We start from the raw sequence: 13,845 nt of genomic DNA on the forward strand, positions 1-13,845 counted from the left end.
CCCACATTTTCCGGATAGAGAAACAAAAGCCAAGAGGGAACATAACTGTCCCGAAGTCATGAAGCTGGTGGGGGGTTAGGGCTGCCAGACAAAACACAGGACGTCCAGTTAAATACGAATTTCAGAGAAACTGAATAATTTCTTTATTCCCAAATATAGCATGGGATATACTTATACTAATTTCCCAAATATAGCATGGGGTATAATAATTATAATATAAATATAAATATATATTATAATATAATAAATATAAATAAATTATATATCTAATATAATATAAATGTAATTTCCCAAATATAGCATGGGATATACTTATACTAAGAAGACATTTGCTGTTTCATCTGAAATTCAAATTGAACTAGGTATCCTATGTTGTGGGTTTTTCTGGGTTTTTTTCCTACTAAATCTGGCAACCTTGTCAGGGGTAAAATGAAGACTAGGATAATAACTGATTGTATGACATGGGCACTTAGTATATGTGATGGGCAACGCTTGATTTCCCTTTCACAGATGAGGACACTGCAGCTTAGGGAGGGTAAGTAACTTGCCCAAGGCCACACCAGTAAGCGCCAGGGCCAGGATTTGAACTCAGACCCTGATTCTGCAGATCCGACTTCACTGTTCTGGCCAGACATGCACCCTTGCACTGTCCTGTCTAGAAGCCTGACCTGCTTGAATATAACTCCAGTACGACTAGTGCATTGTTCCCCTCCATGACAGAGAAGGACTCCATCCTCAGCAGGTGTCCATTGACTGCTCTCATCAGCTTCCTGGCGTCCTTTGCCTTAGGACCCAAGTCTGACCAAATCCCTTGGGGTTGTCAACTGCACTCTTGGACATGTCCTGTGGCATCCCACCTGCTCTGTCTCCAGCTTCTAGGACCCTCTGCCCTCACTGCCATCGCTGTCTTCATGAGCCTCCTCCCTCTGAATTTCTTCATCACCAAGAAGAGGAAACAGCATCAGGTGTGCTATTTGGGAGAAGGGCCACGCTGGGCAGGAAGTGGTAAGGGAAGCCTGCAGGTCATGGGACTGGCATTGGTGAGGTGCAGGGAGGTGAGGAGGGGAGGGGACATGGTGGCGTGAGCCTTCCCGTCACTCAGACCTTCGCCTTCCACCCAGTACCCCCATCTCGGGTACTTGCTGCACCCCTCCAGCATTCAGGCCACGAGCCAGCTTTGATGCATCTCTTTTTCTCACATGCCATCTATCAGCAGATGCATCCAGAGCGTTGCCCCTGTCTCACGCTCCCTGGGTCTCTGCTTCTGCCCTCGTCCCTTCCCAGGCCTCTTCACACACCCCTCTCAGCTCAGAACCACAATGGCTCCCATCTCCTTCAGAGTCAAAGCCAAGATGCTAAGGTGGCCAGCAGGCCAGCTGGGATCTGGCCTCACCTCCTGGCCCTCTGCCCCGGCTCACTCCACTCCCCCACTGCCCTCCCCCTGATCCTCAAGCTCCACTCAGGGCCTTTACTCCCCTGGTTCCCTCTGCCTGGACCACCCTCCCGCAAGACGTCCCAGTCTCCCCCACCCCCACCCCTCACTGGCCCCCGATTACCGTAGCAACGTGTCCCTCCCCTTCACACCCAGCTGCTCATCAACTTGGCCTGTGATGTCTGCTTCCATAGCACTTGTCACTTTGTGCCTGGCTCTTCTGGCTGCTGTCTCTCTTTCTTGCGACTGGAACCTTCGCTGCAGGAAGAAATAGGCACTGATGCAATCTCAGCTTCTAGAATGACGCCTGGCGCTTAGAAGGAGGGAAGGAGGGAGGGCGGCAGGGAGGTCAGGAGGAGGAAGGTCGGTCTCACATACACTGTTGCTCCAGCCTCCTGTCTGGCCTCCTCTAAGACCTTCTCCACACCGGCCCCTGTGACGATGCACCTCCTTGGTGAGACACAGGGAAACACAGCCCCAACTCCTCTGCCTGACCTCCAAGTCCCGCTACGGTCCAGCCCACCTCCCCCAACCCCCACACCCTCCCGGACCACACTACCTGTCCTCTGGGTCATGCTGTCCCCTCCATCTTCCCCATCCACCTCATCCACCCATTCTTTGTGTGCTCAGCACCTCCTCCTCCTCATAGCTCATGCGTCACTCCCTCCTCCAGGAAGCCTTCCAGATGTCACCACACCCAGGCTGATTCAGGGCTCTGCCTTTTCCACCCCTTTCCTGGTCTTTGGGAGCTTCCCTCTGTGATGGCACATCATCTGTCACCCACGATGAGGGCAGAAGCACGGGGACGGGGGGAGGAGGCACCCTGTGGTCCAGGGGCAAGATGACAGTGATTTGGGCCAGGACAGTGGGGACAGCGACGCTGAGAGGCAGACAGCTTGGGTCCTGGTGTGCAGGAAGAATCAACCGCATTTGCTGAAGGTGGGGTGTGACGGTTTTGCAGAAGGAGAATTCTTGACATTTCCCTGACCTCTGCCCTCTTCTTCCCTCTGGTCCTAGGAAGAGCACATGGGGCAGAAGGATTCTCGGGCACGACTCACCAGCTGCATCATCAGGAATATGAAGACCGTCAAGTCCCATGGCTGGGAGGGAGCCTTTCTAGAAAGAATCCTGCGCATCCGGGGCCAGGAGCTGGGCTCCTTGAGGACCTCCAACCTCCTCTTCTCTGTGTCTCTGGTGTCCTTCCAAGTGTCCACGTTTCTGGTGAGGTCACCCTGGTCTCTCGGTAGAGCATAGACTAAGGGAGGGAATGCTCAGGGGGATGAGGTAGGCGGAGCCCCCTGCCGCCCCGCCCCGCCCCCCCCCCCCCAGCCAGATCCTGGAGCTTTTCTTTGCAGACCACCCCATCCATCAAAATGTACCTCTCCTAGATCCTTCCCTCTGTCAGGGATGCTTGCTTTGTGCGGAGTTAGCCAACCACCTAGACGATGCCCCCAAAGGCGGCGGTGGCTAATAAGGTCCGTCTTTCTCCTGTAGAAGGTTCCAGGCGTCTGGCACGGGGACGAGGCCACAGGGGCGGGAAGCTGCAGAGGGAGAACCCCACGTCCACACTGACACCGGCTGTCACACGGGTGCAGTGGCCCCACACGGGGCATGGGGCCTGTCCCGTTCTCCAGTTCATTTCACAAACTGCTGCCCGATCAGCCTTCCTAAAGGCCTGGCTCTGACTCCGGTCACGCTGTTGCCAACAAACCTGCAGGGACTCACTGCTGCATGAATAAATAAATAATCCAAACTCCTCGTAAGATATTCAAGGCTGGTGGCAGGTGGGCCTTAATCAGTATTTCCAGAAGGATTAGAACCCGCCACCCCAGGGGCAGGCATCTGATGTCGCTGACACAATCAACACTCAGAACCACAAGTACCATCACTCAGAACCGTGAGAGCTCCCCGGCAGGATCGCTGAGTCACCATCACACCAAAGGACCATGGCGTCATCACCAAGTGACACCTAGAACCGAAACACCGCCAACACCTAGAACTGACATCACCCAGTGACATCCGGAACTGCAGATGCCACCACTGTCCAGGGCCCTCCCCTCGAGTGCTACTGATGCCCGCAACTCCAGGGTCATCTCCAAGGTGTTCTAGAACCCCAAGTCCCACCCACGTCTAGAACCTTCCACATGCTACCAAGATCAAACGCCACGGTGTCCCTGGATGCCTGGGACCAACAGTTGCTGGTCCTAGAACAGGGGCCGCACACGCAGCTCCCTTCACCAAAACACTCGTATTCTTTAAGAAACACTTACACAGCTGCATGAACTAGGAGCGAGGCCAGGGGGCTTCGCAGAATTTGGGGTGAGGGGTGGATGGAGGAGAACATTCCAGCTTATTGTCACCGCCCGTGTGCCCCGCCGCAGGTCGCGCTGGTTCTGTTTGCTGTCCATACACTCACGGCCAAGGAGAACACCATGGATGCTGAGAAAGCTTTTGTGACCCTCACAGTCCTCACCATCCTCAACAAGGCTCAGGTTTTCCTGCCCTTCTCCATCAACGCCGTGGTCCAGGTGAGGCAGCGGGGCGGGGAGGCCCCCTGGGGGCAGCCTTGCAGGGGTGTAGCGGGAAGGCCCGACTCCATGCAGCCCCACGCTGCCCACAGAGCAGGAGGCCGGACAGGGGAGGGAGGAAGAGGCGGGGAGACAGAGCAGGGAAGCAGGGAGGGGCAGAGGACCCTGTCGTGCCAGCCTGCCCGTTCGCTTTCCATACCCAGCATTTTTATGTGGATTCTCTCCCCTTGCTGTCCCCACTCACACTGAGCCGTGATGGAGTTGAGAGCAAGTTGCTTCGCTGACGCGTCCCCATTTAAACGGCCGCCCTAGGTGGACGAAGTTTGGAATCATTTCTGATAATGGTCTATGACTCCCTTGGAAAAGCCGCCATCCTCCTCCTGGGTCTCATCTGCAGGATGGCAGCCCGATTGTCCCTGTTATGCTAATGAGGGGGAGAGGGGCTGGGAGGTCATTGTCACCCTCATGGTCCCCACCTCCGTGCGCACTGTTTCATGTGACCCAGAAAGCTTTGTGCTAATGCCTGGCAAATGCATCGAGCTTGGGAGACCGGAAGATTTTCCACATCCTGAGGCACCAGACACCCGAAGCCTGAGTTCTTTTTTTTTGCTCTTTGGGCATCAGTGACCTGGGGCTTTGGTTTCCCCAGGCCCGGGTGTCCTTTGACCGTCTGGCCGCCTTCCTCTGCCTGGAAGAAGTGGACCCTGGGGCTGTGGACTCAAGTCCCTCCAGATGCTGTGAGTGCAGAGTCCGGCAGGAGGGGTGCGGGAGGGATGACGGGACCGGCAGCGCCCCTGCAGCCCCCCGACCAAATGCCAGGGTCCCAGCTGGGGCGGGCTGCTGGCGCCAGGATGGCCCGTGCGGATGAGGCTGGCAGCCATGTACCATGGAAACGGGTGGTGATGCTGCTCTCTCCCCGGTCATTCAGCAGTGACTCGTGAGCACCTACTATGTGCCACTCTGGGAGGACCAGGTCCTTGCCCTCGTGCGGAAAGGCCAGGGAGACAAGCACGGCCACGTGTTCCTCGAGCTAGAAAATAAAATTGGAGAGGTTACGGGCACCATTGTGTGATGAGACTCACCAAGCATGGCTTGGTTTCCCCATTCCGCCCCGCAGCTGCTGGGGAGACCTGCATCAGCATTCACGACGGCACCTTCGCTTGGTCCCGGGGGAGCACGCCCTGCCTGCACAGGTACGGCACGGCCTCCCTGCTCACTCCCCTCCCGTCAGCAGGAGGAAGATGCAAGAGGCTCCAGCAGCTTCCAACAGCCGGGCACTGGAGGGTGGGTTAGTCTGCCCTGGGGCGGCAGGGAGATTGGTAGGACCAGCCCCGGGCAGAGAGTTTGGGGGAAGCAAGACTCCTGGAGATGGAGGAACAAGACTCCTAGAGATGGAGAACTCCTGGAGATGGGAAGCTCAGACCCCATCTGGAGGCCCAGGGGACAGAGTGAAGAAAACAAACACGGGCACTGCTCTCTTGGGGTTGACCTTCTGATGGGGGCACACAAATGAGAAATCGGGGTAAGGGAGTGATGTCGAGGGAGAGGCATGAGTAGTAAGGTGATGATAAAGGGAAGGAATGAGGCTTGCAGGTGTCTGGGAGAAGAGCTTTGTAGGCGGTGGAAACAGCAAGTACAAAGGTCCTGAGGCAGGAATGTGCCTAGACCAAGGTTTATCTGGCTCAGCACTGTTGACACTTAGGGCTGGAGATTTCTTTGTTGTAGGGGCTGTCCTGTGCCTTGCAGGATGTTTAGTAGAACCTCCAGTATCTACCCACCAGCTTCTAGCAGCAACCCCCCACCAGGTGTGACAAATGACACTTGGGGGAAGCACAATCCCTCCTGCTTGAGAACCACTGACCTGCGGCCTTTGAGAAATAGGAGGTCAATGTGGCCAAGGCAGAGCAGCTAAGGGACAGAGCAGTAGGAGGTTGGGCGTCCTTCATGAACTGCTGGGACATTACCTTTCCTCCTGAGTGAAATGGGGAGCAGTGGAGGGCTTGAGCCAAGGGAGCCTCATGATCCCCCTTGGGTTTTAACAGGTCCCTGTGGCCACAGGGTGGAGGATGGGCTACGGCCCACGGGCAGGGGCAGAGGGCAAGTGGTGAGCAGCCTAGTGCAGTAACCTAGATGAGAGCAAGGCCGGTAAACCCTCCTGCGACAACAGAGAGAGAGAGTGTGTGTGTGTGTGTGTGTGTGTGTGTGTGTGTGCGCAAGTGTTCATAGGTGCAAGCAGGTGTGTGTGCACATACAGGTGTGAGCATGTGTGCACATGTGTGAGTTAGAACAGGCGTGCTCGTGTGTCTTTGTAAATGTACGCACACATACATGTCCGTGCGTGTGTTCGTGTTTGCACGTGTGTGGTATGTGTGGTGTGCGTGCATGCACGCGCTTGTCTGTGTGGGAGGCTGCATGCGTGTGTGCCTTATACGTGTGCGCTTGTGTGCGTGCGCATGCGCGTGCTTGGGGCAAGAAGGCTGCTTGAGTCACCGGACGGACTGGGAGAGCGAAGGATCTCCGGATGAGTCGCCAACGGGAAAGGCCGGCTCCGTCCGAGGTTCCAGTCCTGCACAGACTCAGGCTGGGCCCCAGGGACATGTCTCCCCTCCTGTGTTGCCAGGATCAACCTCACTGTGCCCCAGGGTCGTCTGCTGGCTGTTGTCGGCGCCGTGGGGGCAGGGAAGTCCTCCCTGCTGTCTGCCCTCCTTGGGGAGCTGTCAAAAGTGGAGGGATCGGTGAGGATCAAGGTGAGGCTGCCCCCCTGCCTGTCTGCTAGAATGTCCCCCATCCTAAAAGCCCTCCCTCTCCTCCCCTTCCCCCCCACTCCTGCCCCCTGCCTCCCCGCTTCTCCTTCTTCTCCAAAATCACTCCTACCTCCATCCCTAACAGCCTTTTAATGGCCAAATGAGTTTGCATTTTAGGGTTCCGTGGCTTACGTGCCCCAGGAGGCCTGGGTCCAGAACACGTCCGTGGTAGAGAATGTGTGCTTCAGGCAGAAGCTGGACCCGCTGTGGCTAGAGAGGGTCCTGGAGGCCTGCGCCCTGTGGCCAGACGTGAGCAGCTTCCCTGCAGGGGTCCACACCAAAATTGGGGAGCAGGTGAGGGTCTCGGGGCCCGCTTGCCACAGGGAGGCATCGGAGCTGGGCGCTCAGGACCATGTGTCTCCCTGACCTGTGGGGCCGTGTGGAGGGAGGGACAAAGAGGAGACAGGGGAGCTGGGAAATGGGGCAGACAGAGGGTCTCACTCAGGGCCAAACACATAGGAAGAGTTCAATCAACAGAGGCTAATGAACGAACGATTGCAAATAGAAACAAAAGCAGAGGCGTGGTAGGGATTGGTGGAAGGCGGCTTTCAGCAACAGGGCATCAGGAGACCTGGGCTCCCATCCTGCCCTGCCCTGCTGTTCTGGGTGACATTGGTCAAATAGCTTCCCCTCTCTGGGCCTCACCAAAGGGTCTGGGGCAGAGATATCCAATAGACAGGATTTATGCATCTGGAGCTACGGATTGGGCAGGGGTCAGCAAACTATAACCCCCAGGTTCAAGTCCAGTCCACTGTGTGTTTTTGTGAATGAAATCTTATGGGGACACGGACACGCCCGTTCATTTACCGGCAGTGTGTGGCGGCTTTGCATGATGGGCAGAGATGAGCAGTTGTCATGGAACTGGGGTTAAAATAGTTACTGTCTGGCCCCTTACAGAAAAAGTTTGCCCCGCCCTGGATTAGGGAGTGGAGAGTGAAAAGGTAGGAGCTACTATTAAGGGAATGAGTGGGTTTCCTGGCGAGAAGAGGAGAGGACCCGGGAGAGGGTCTTGGAGGTGCCTCTGTAAGGCTGAGGAGTGTCCATGGAGGAGGACAGGGCATCCTGGAGGCCAAGGGAGGGTGTTGCAGAAGGAAGGAATGCCTGTTGCCCTTCACTTCTGTCCCACTGTCACCTCCTAAACCAAACCTGTGCTCCCCCAGGAACTGCCCACCCACCCCCATCCCCAGTGACCAGAGCTCCATCCCTCCAGAGCTCAGATCCCAAACCATGGTGTCATCCTTGATTTTCCTCTTTTTCCTACACCCATACATCTGATCCCTTGGCAAATCCTGTTGGGTCCACCTTCAGAGCAGACCCAGAGTGTTCTGGTATCGTCCGTCATCAATTCTCCCCTACATGGCTGCCCTGCTTGTTTCTGTCTTCACACCACATAGGCTAATCCCGGTGCAGCAGCTAAAGGGATTCTGTTCAAACGTAGGGCGGACCACATGCTTCCTCTGCTTGGAATCTTCCAAGGTCTTCCCATCTCCCTCAGAGTCAAAGCCAAAGTCCTGACAATTGGCAACAAGGCTTCTCAAGGTCTGGCCCCACTTATCTCTCTGACCCCACCTCCTATCATTGCTCCCCCTTTTCTGTTTCACTCCAGCCACATGGATCTCTATGATATTCATTAAACACCCAAAGCACGTTTCCTACCTCAGGGCCTTTGCACCTGCTTTTCTCGCTGCTTGTAAAACTCTTTCCCAGGGGTCCACATGGCTCATCCCTCACTTCTGTCAGGTCTCAACTCAAATGTCCCCTTAGTGGAGAGGCCTCACCTGACCACCTTACCCCGCACGCAGCCCTGCTCATGCCTGTTCAGCATACGCTCTAATTCTACTTCATTATTCTTCATAGCACATAACACCTTCCCACAGGTGATATATTTTACTTGTTTGTTTATTGATGGTGTGTCTCCCACCCCACCCTCGTTAGAGTGTAAGATGCATGAGAGCAGGGACTGGGTCTTGTTCATTGCTCTATCCCAGAGCCTAGAACACGGTGTACAGTAGCCGTGTGGAAAATGGGAGTGGAATGATTGAATGAATGAATGAATGAATGAAAATAAGGACTGGGTTGGACAACGGGGAGATGACTGGTGTCCCTGAGGAAGGCAGGACCATACAGTGGGGAAAAGAGAACGCAAGCCAGACTCAAGGGACAAGTGGGAGGGAGGAGAGAACGTAGGTGCAGAGTGTGCGGACCTCTCCTCCAGGAAGCGAGGCTGAGTGGAGGCTGAGGGGGCCGCTGGATTGCGAGTGTTTGAAGCTGGAAGCTGGCCCCAGAGGACAGGCACAGTGAGCTGGCCCTCACTCTGATGAGCAGGTGTGCACCAGGCCCCTGTCCCTCTCCTGTGGCCACAGGGCATGAACCTCTCCGGGGGCCAGAAGCAGCGGCTGAGCCTGGCCCGGGCCGTGTACAGGAGGGCTGCCGTGTACCTGCTCGACGACCCCCTGGCGGCCCTGGATGCCCGTGTCGGGCAGCACGTCTTCAACCAGGTCATTGGGCCCTGCGGGCTGCTCCACGGAACGGTAAGTTCGGGAGAACGTGTCAGTGTTCACAGGGCAAAGGCAGGGGAACGTCCTGACCCCTGTCTGTCTCCCCAGCGCTCTCCTCCAGGTCTCATTTTCCCCTACGATGGTCAGCTTTGGCTCTGACAATGCCGTATGACAAACAACCCCCAATCTCAGTGGCTTACGACAGTTCATTCTTGCTTTGGGGCCCGTGGTTTGACTCTTCCAGCTCAGCCTCAGGTCACTGGCCGGGTTCACGGGAAGCCTGTGTCTTCTTGTTTCGGGACACTGTTCAAAGGAGACCCTCTATTGCTCTGCTGAGACAGAGAGAAAGAGGGCACGAGTACAAGAAGGGGAGCTGCCCCACGCTGAGCCCCAGGACACTGCCTGCCCCTTCCCCCCAGCTCTCCCTGGAAGACTGGGTCAAACACAGGAGTGTAATTTCTACCCCTTCCCCGCCCAGACGCGGATTCTCGTGACCCACGCGCTGCACGTCCTGCCCCAGGCTGATTGGATCGTGGTGCTGGAAGATGGAGCCATCGCAGAGATGGGTCCCTACCAGGAGCTCCTGCACAGGAAGGGGGCTCTGGTGGGCCTTCTGGATGCAGCCGGACATCCAGAAGACAGCGGAGATGGAGGTACTGGCCGGTCTTGGCCGGCTGTGTGTGCCTGGCTCCCGCCACCCTTGGGGAGAAGGCTCCAAGGACCCCATTGGCGTGACTGGAATGCCCTTGGCCACAGCGTTCGTGGGGGCCCAGGCCTGGAAGCAGATGGTTCTCTGAAGAGGTCACGTATCCCCTCAGTTAGAGCCAGCGCCACCTTGTGTGAACGGCGCTAAGATCTTCTATGTACATTATTTCATTAGATCTGCACAACGGCCCTCGGAGGCACATGCAGTCTTTGCTGCCCTACTAATGGGCAAACTGGGCAAAGACAGATTTTCTGAGGTCACAAGATTAGAGCTTTGGGGTTGTTCAAATCTGATGTCTGGGTTCCTAACTGCTACAGAGACTGAGCAAGGTGGTCACTTGGTGGCTCGAGGCTAGAAAGCCCGCGACACGCTAGCTGGGGCTTCTTTTTTTTTTTTTTTTTTAAGATTGTATTTATTTATTTGTCAGAGAGAGAGAGAGCATAAGCAGAGGGAGAAGCAGGCTCCCCGCTGAGCAAGGAGCCCAAAGCAGGACTCGATCCCACGACCCTAAGATCATGACCTGAGCCGAAGGCAGATGCTTCACCAACTGAGCCACCCAGACACCCCGTAGCTAGGGCTTCCAATAACCAGAAAACACAATGTGTGCTGGAAAAATGACCACGCATTAGAAGTGAAGCCGCCGATGCGAGCCCACCCACAGTGAGTGGTCCTCCCATGCGTGAGCTCATTTAATCATCACAATGCCTCTGTGAGGTCAGGGCTGTCTTTGCCTCCATTTCACAGATGAGAAAACCGAGGCGCAGAAGTGAAGGAACTAGCCCAAGCTTACATGGCTTCTAAGTGGTAGTGCTGGGATTTGAACCCGAGCAGCTTGACTCCAGAGCATGTGCTTTTCCATGAGTAGGCTGGATGCTGCCCCCGACTCCCCGCCACCATGACAAAGCAAGGACACAGTCAGGGGCCGCCAGCCCCAGGCTCTGCCTTGGCTACAAACATCTGTTGAGCAGTGGCTCACCCTGGTAAAAATCCGAAGTGTTGACTCACAGTGTCACCCTCCTGGAGTTTGAAGATGGAACCCGTCTGGCCTGGGGGACGGTCAGAGGAAGGGTCCTTCCTCGGGGAAGTGACTCCTGGGGTTGGCTGGCAGTTACTAGAAAAGAACACTCCAGGCACAAGGAACTGCTGGGGCAAGGCTGTCACGCCATGCACGGTATTTGCTCCTGCTTTCCAGCCCCAAGTTCGTAGCAGGTGTGCGATGGTGTTTGCTGAGTGAATGAATGAATGAATGAATGAGTGACTGAAGGAATAATGTTCCCGGAAGAACCCAGGGAGGATGGAGAGCGGTTGCAGGAGCCAGATGGAAGGAAACAGGTGCTCACACAAGTTAAAGTCATATAGCCAGCAGGTGTCAAAGCCAGCGTCCGGACCCCAAGTACTCACTCCCATCACATGACAGGACTCCTTTGACCTTGCAGAGACAGAACTCACGACCGAGGCCAAGGACCCCAGAGGCTCAGCTGGACGCGGGAGGCCCGTGGGTGGACCCAAGAGGTGAGTCCGCTGTGGTGCTGAGCACAGGGAGGGCACGGGCTGAGGCCGTGTGGCAGGGTATCTGGGTCACCCGCTGCATCTCAGGCAGGTAAGGGCGGCCAAAACTACTTTGGACCCCACGCCTGCTGAGTGCCCGCCATGGTGCTCAGCTGCGGGATACTTCACCTCAACTATTTGATAATCAATTGGCCGAAATGATCAAGTCCCCAAGTGGCCAGTTCATAGAATGACCGATGTGCCCACAAATATGACGAATGTCTTACAGTTTGTCAGGTGGTCTCATTGCCAGAGGGGAGCAGGGCTGACTCCAAAGAAAGATCCTCACCATAGTTGTTAAGGACCTGCCTGGCCCTGTTGTTCATCATGCTTTGACAGGCTTGCTGCGCCAAGGGCTTGAGTCTACACTCATGGGATCACTTGGCACAGGCCAGAACAGAACACACAGGTGGGGGTTCACCAGAAGGCCTGCTGTCCCCTTTTCTCCAGCCCCCTCCAGCCAGGCCATAGCTGGACTCATTGTGGGCTGTCTGCGGCAGAGGAACCCAGCCACCTGGAGCTCTCCCTTTTTATGGGAAGTGATTTTGTAAAACAGAACAATGGACCCCTGGGTGCCAGGCAGTGTGAACTTAAGTGCTGGCTGTCGGGGGACTCCAGGGGGATCTTGAGGGGCCTTGGTCCCTGGGGGAAAGTAGAGGCTGGGCAGAGTTCCTCTCCATGCCAGCTAGCCACCCCGAGCACATCTGGGTCACACACTGGACAAGCCTGCTTGTCTTCCCAGTGCACGATAATCCTACGTAAGATCGGATAGATAGATGATAGATAGATAGATAGATAGATAGATAGATGTACATAGATGAATATATAGATAGATGAATATATAGATAGTTGATAGATTGATAAATGATGAATGGGTAGATGATTGATTGGTAGCTAGGCAGACATAGACTAGCCCCATTTTACAGCTGAAGAAACTGAGGCACAGACAGGATAAGTCAGCTGCCCATGGCTTCACGCTCAGCAGGTATCAAGGTTAAGGCAGCCCACTTCTCCATAGATGAAAGGAACATACAAGAAGTCCTCAACATTGAATTGTGCAAAATTGACATTCTGCCAAACTGGACTAGCAAGTCTGAGGGTAAACCGCAGGGGCACACAAAATGATGTAGCAAAGCTTAAGCCAAAACGAAGACTCTGAAAAACCAAGTTCCAAAGTTGGGCAAATAAGTTCATTCAGTGAGGCGGTGTCGGAAGAACAGGCTCGCTCGCCTCTGGGGTAAGATACAGCATTTCACCAGGCACCATGGAGGGAGGACGGGGCATGACGCCCCGTGGTGCTCAATATGCTCGTAGAATGAATGAGTGAGTGAATGAGTGAGTGGAGAGCGTACCTCAGGGTTCAGTGGCTACCAGTGGCCTTGAGGGTTGGGTGCGAACATAGCCCGTGGACAGAGACACTGATTTGTCCTCCTTTCCTCTCAGTGGCAGGTCCATGAAGTTAGTCCCCAGGAAGGACAGCACCACTTCAGAGACCCAGACAAGGGTTGCCCTAGATGATCCCGAGTGGGCAGGACGGCCAACAGGAGAGGACAGTGTGCGGGATGGCAGGGTAACCACCAGCTGCTCCCTCCCCTCTGCCCACCCCCCCACCCCTCGGGGCTCAAGACCTCCCATCAGATACAGCGCTGGGCAGGGAGCGGGGAGACTCACCTTTACTGAACACCTGCTGTGTGCCAAGTAAAACTGTAGACCCTTCATATTTCTTCGTGCTTATAACCACTCTATAATTAGATGATGATAGCCCCACTTTAGAGATGAAGAAACTGAGGTCTTAAAGAGTTTGTGTTCTCATAGCTAGCAAGGGACCAACCTGGGACTCAAATCCAGGACAATCTGCAGCTTATACTATTTCTTTTCTTCTATGTTGCTTTGTCCACCCATCCATCCACCTACCTACTCATTCATTTCTCTGTCCCTCTACATTTCCACCCATTCACCACCCACCCCATCCATCCTACTCACCCATCCATCCACCTACCCATCTACTCAGTCATCTATCAATCTCACCCAACCTCCCACCCATTCACTCATCCAGCCATCTACCCATCCACCCACCCACCCACTTATCCATCCATATACCCATCTTCCATATATCCATCCATCTACCTACTATCCATCCACCCACCCATCCATCTACCCATCTTCCATCCATCCATCCATGCACCCACTTATCCATCCATCCACCCACCCATTCATCTACCCATCTTCTATCTATCCACCCATCGACCCACTTATCCATCCACCCTTCCATCTTTCCATCCATCCATCCACTTACCCATCCATTAACCCACCTATGCACCCACTCATC

At 55.1% G+C, this 13,845-nt stretch overlaps 1 protein-coding gene across 3 annotated transcripts in view; it reads left to right on the top strand.

Annotated features, from left to right (window-relative positions):
* ABCC6 (ATP binding cassette subfamily C member 6) overlaps positions 1-13,845 on the top strand; it is a 47,541-nt gene that overhangs the window by 19,532 nt on the left and 14,164 nt on the right. For all 3 annotated transcript variants that reach the window (XM_078074767.1, XM_036115488.2, XM_078074768.1), the window contains 11 exons: positions 873-965; positions 2,450-2,653; positions 3,814-3,960; positions 4,610-4,697; positions 5,078-5,153; positions 6,581-6,707; positions 6,882-7,058; positions 9,128-9,295; positions 9,741-9,915; positions 11,405-11,480; positions 12,960-13,086. In XM_078074767.1, the coding sequence (XP_077930893.1) occupies positions 873-965; positions 2,450-2,653; positions 3,814-3,960; positions 4,610-4,697; positions 5,078-5,153; positions 6,581-6,707; positions 6,882-7,058; positions 9,128-9,295; positions 9,741-9,915; positions 11,405-11,480; positions 12,960-13,086 (1,458 nt within the window). The remainder of the gene's footprint in view (positions 1-872; positions 966-2,449; positions 2,654-3,813; positions 3,961-4,609; positions 4,698-5,077; positions 5,154-6,580; positions 6,708-6,881; positions 7,059-9,127; positions 9,296-9,740; positions 9,916-11,404; positions 11,481-12,959; positions 13,087-13,845) is intronic.

The sequence above is a fragment of the Halichoerus grypus genome, chromosome 6 (assembly GCF_964656455.1).
Source record: "Halichoerus grypus chromosome 6, mHalGry1.hap1.1, whole genome shotgun sequence".
Taxonomy (NCBI): Eukaryota; Metazoa; Chordata; class Mammalia; order Carnivora; family Phocidae; genus Halichoerus; species Halichoerus grypus.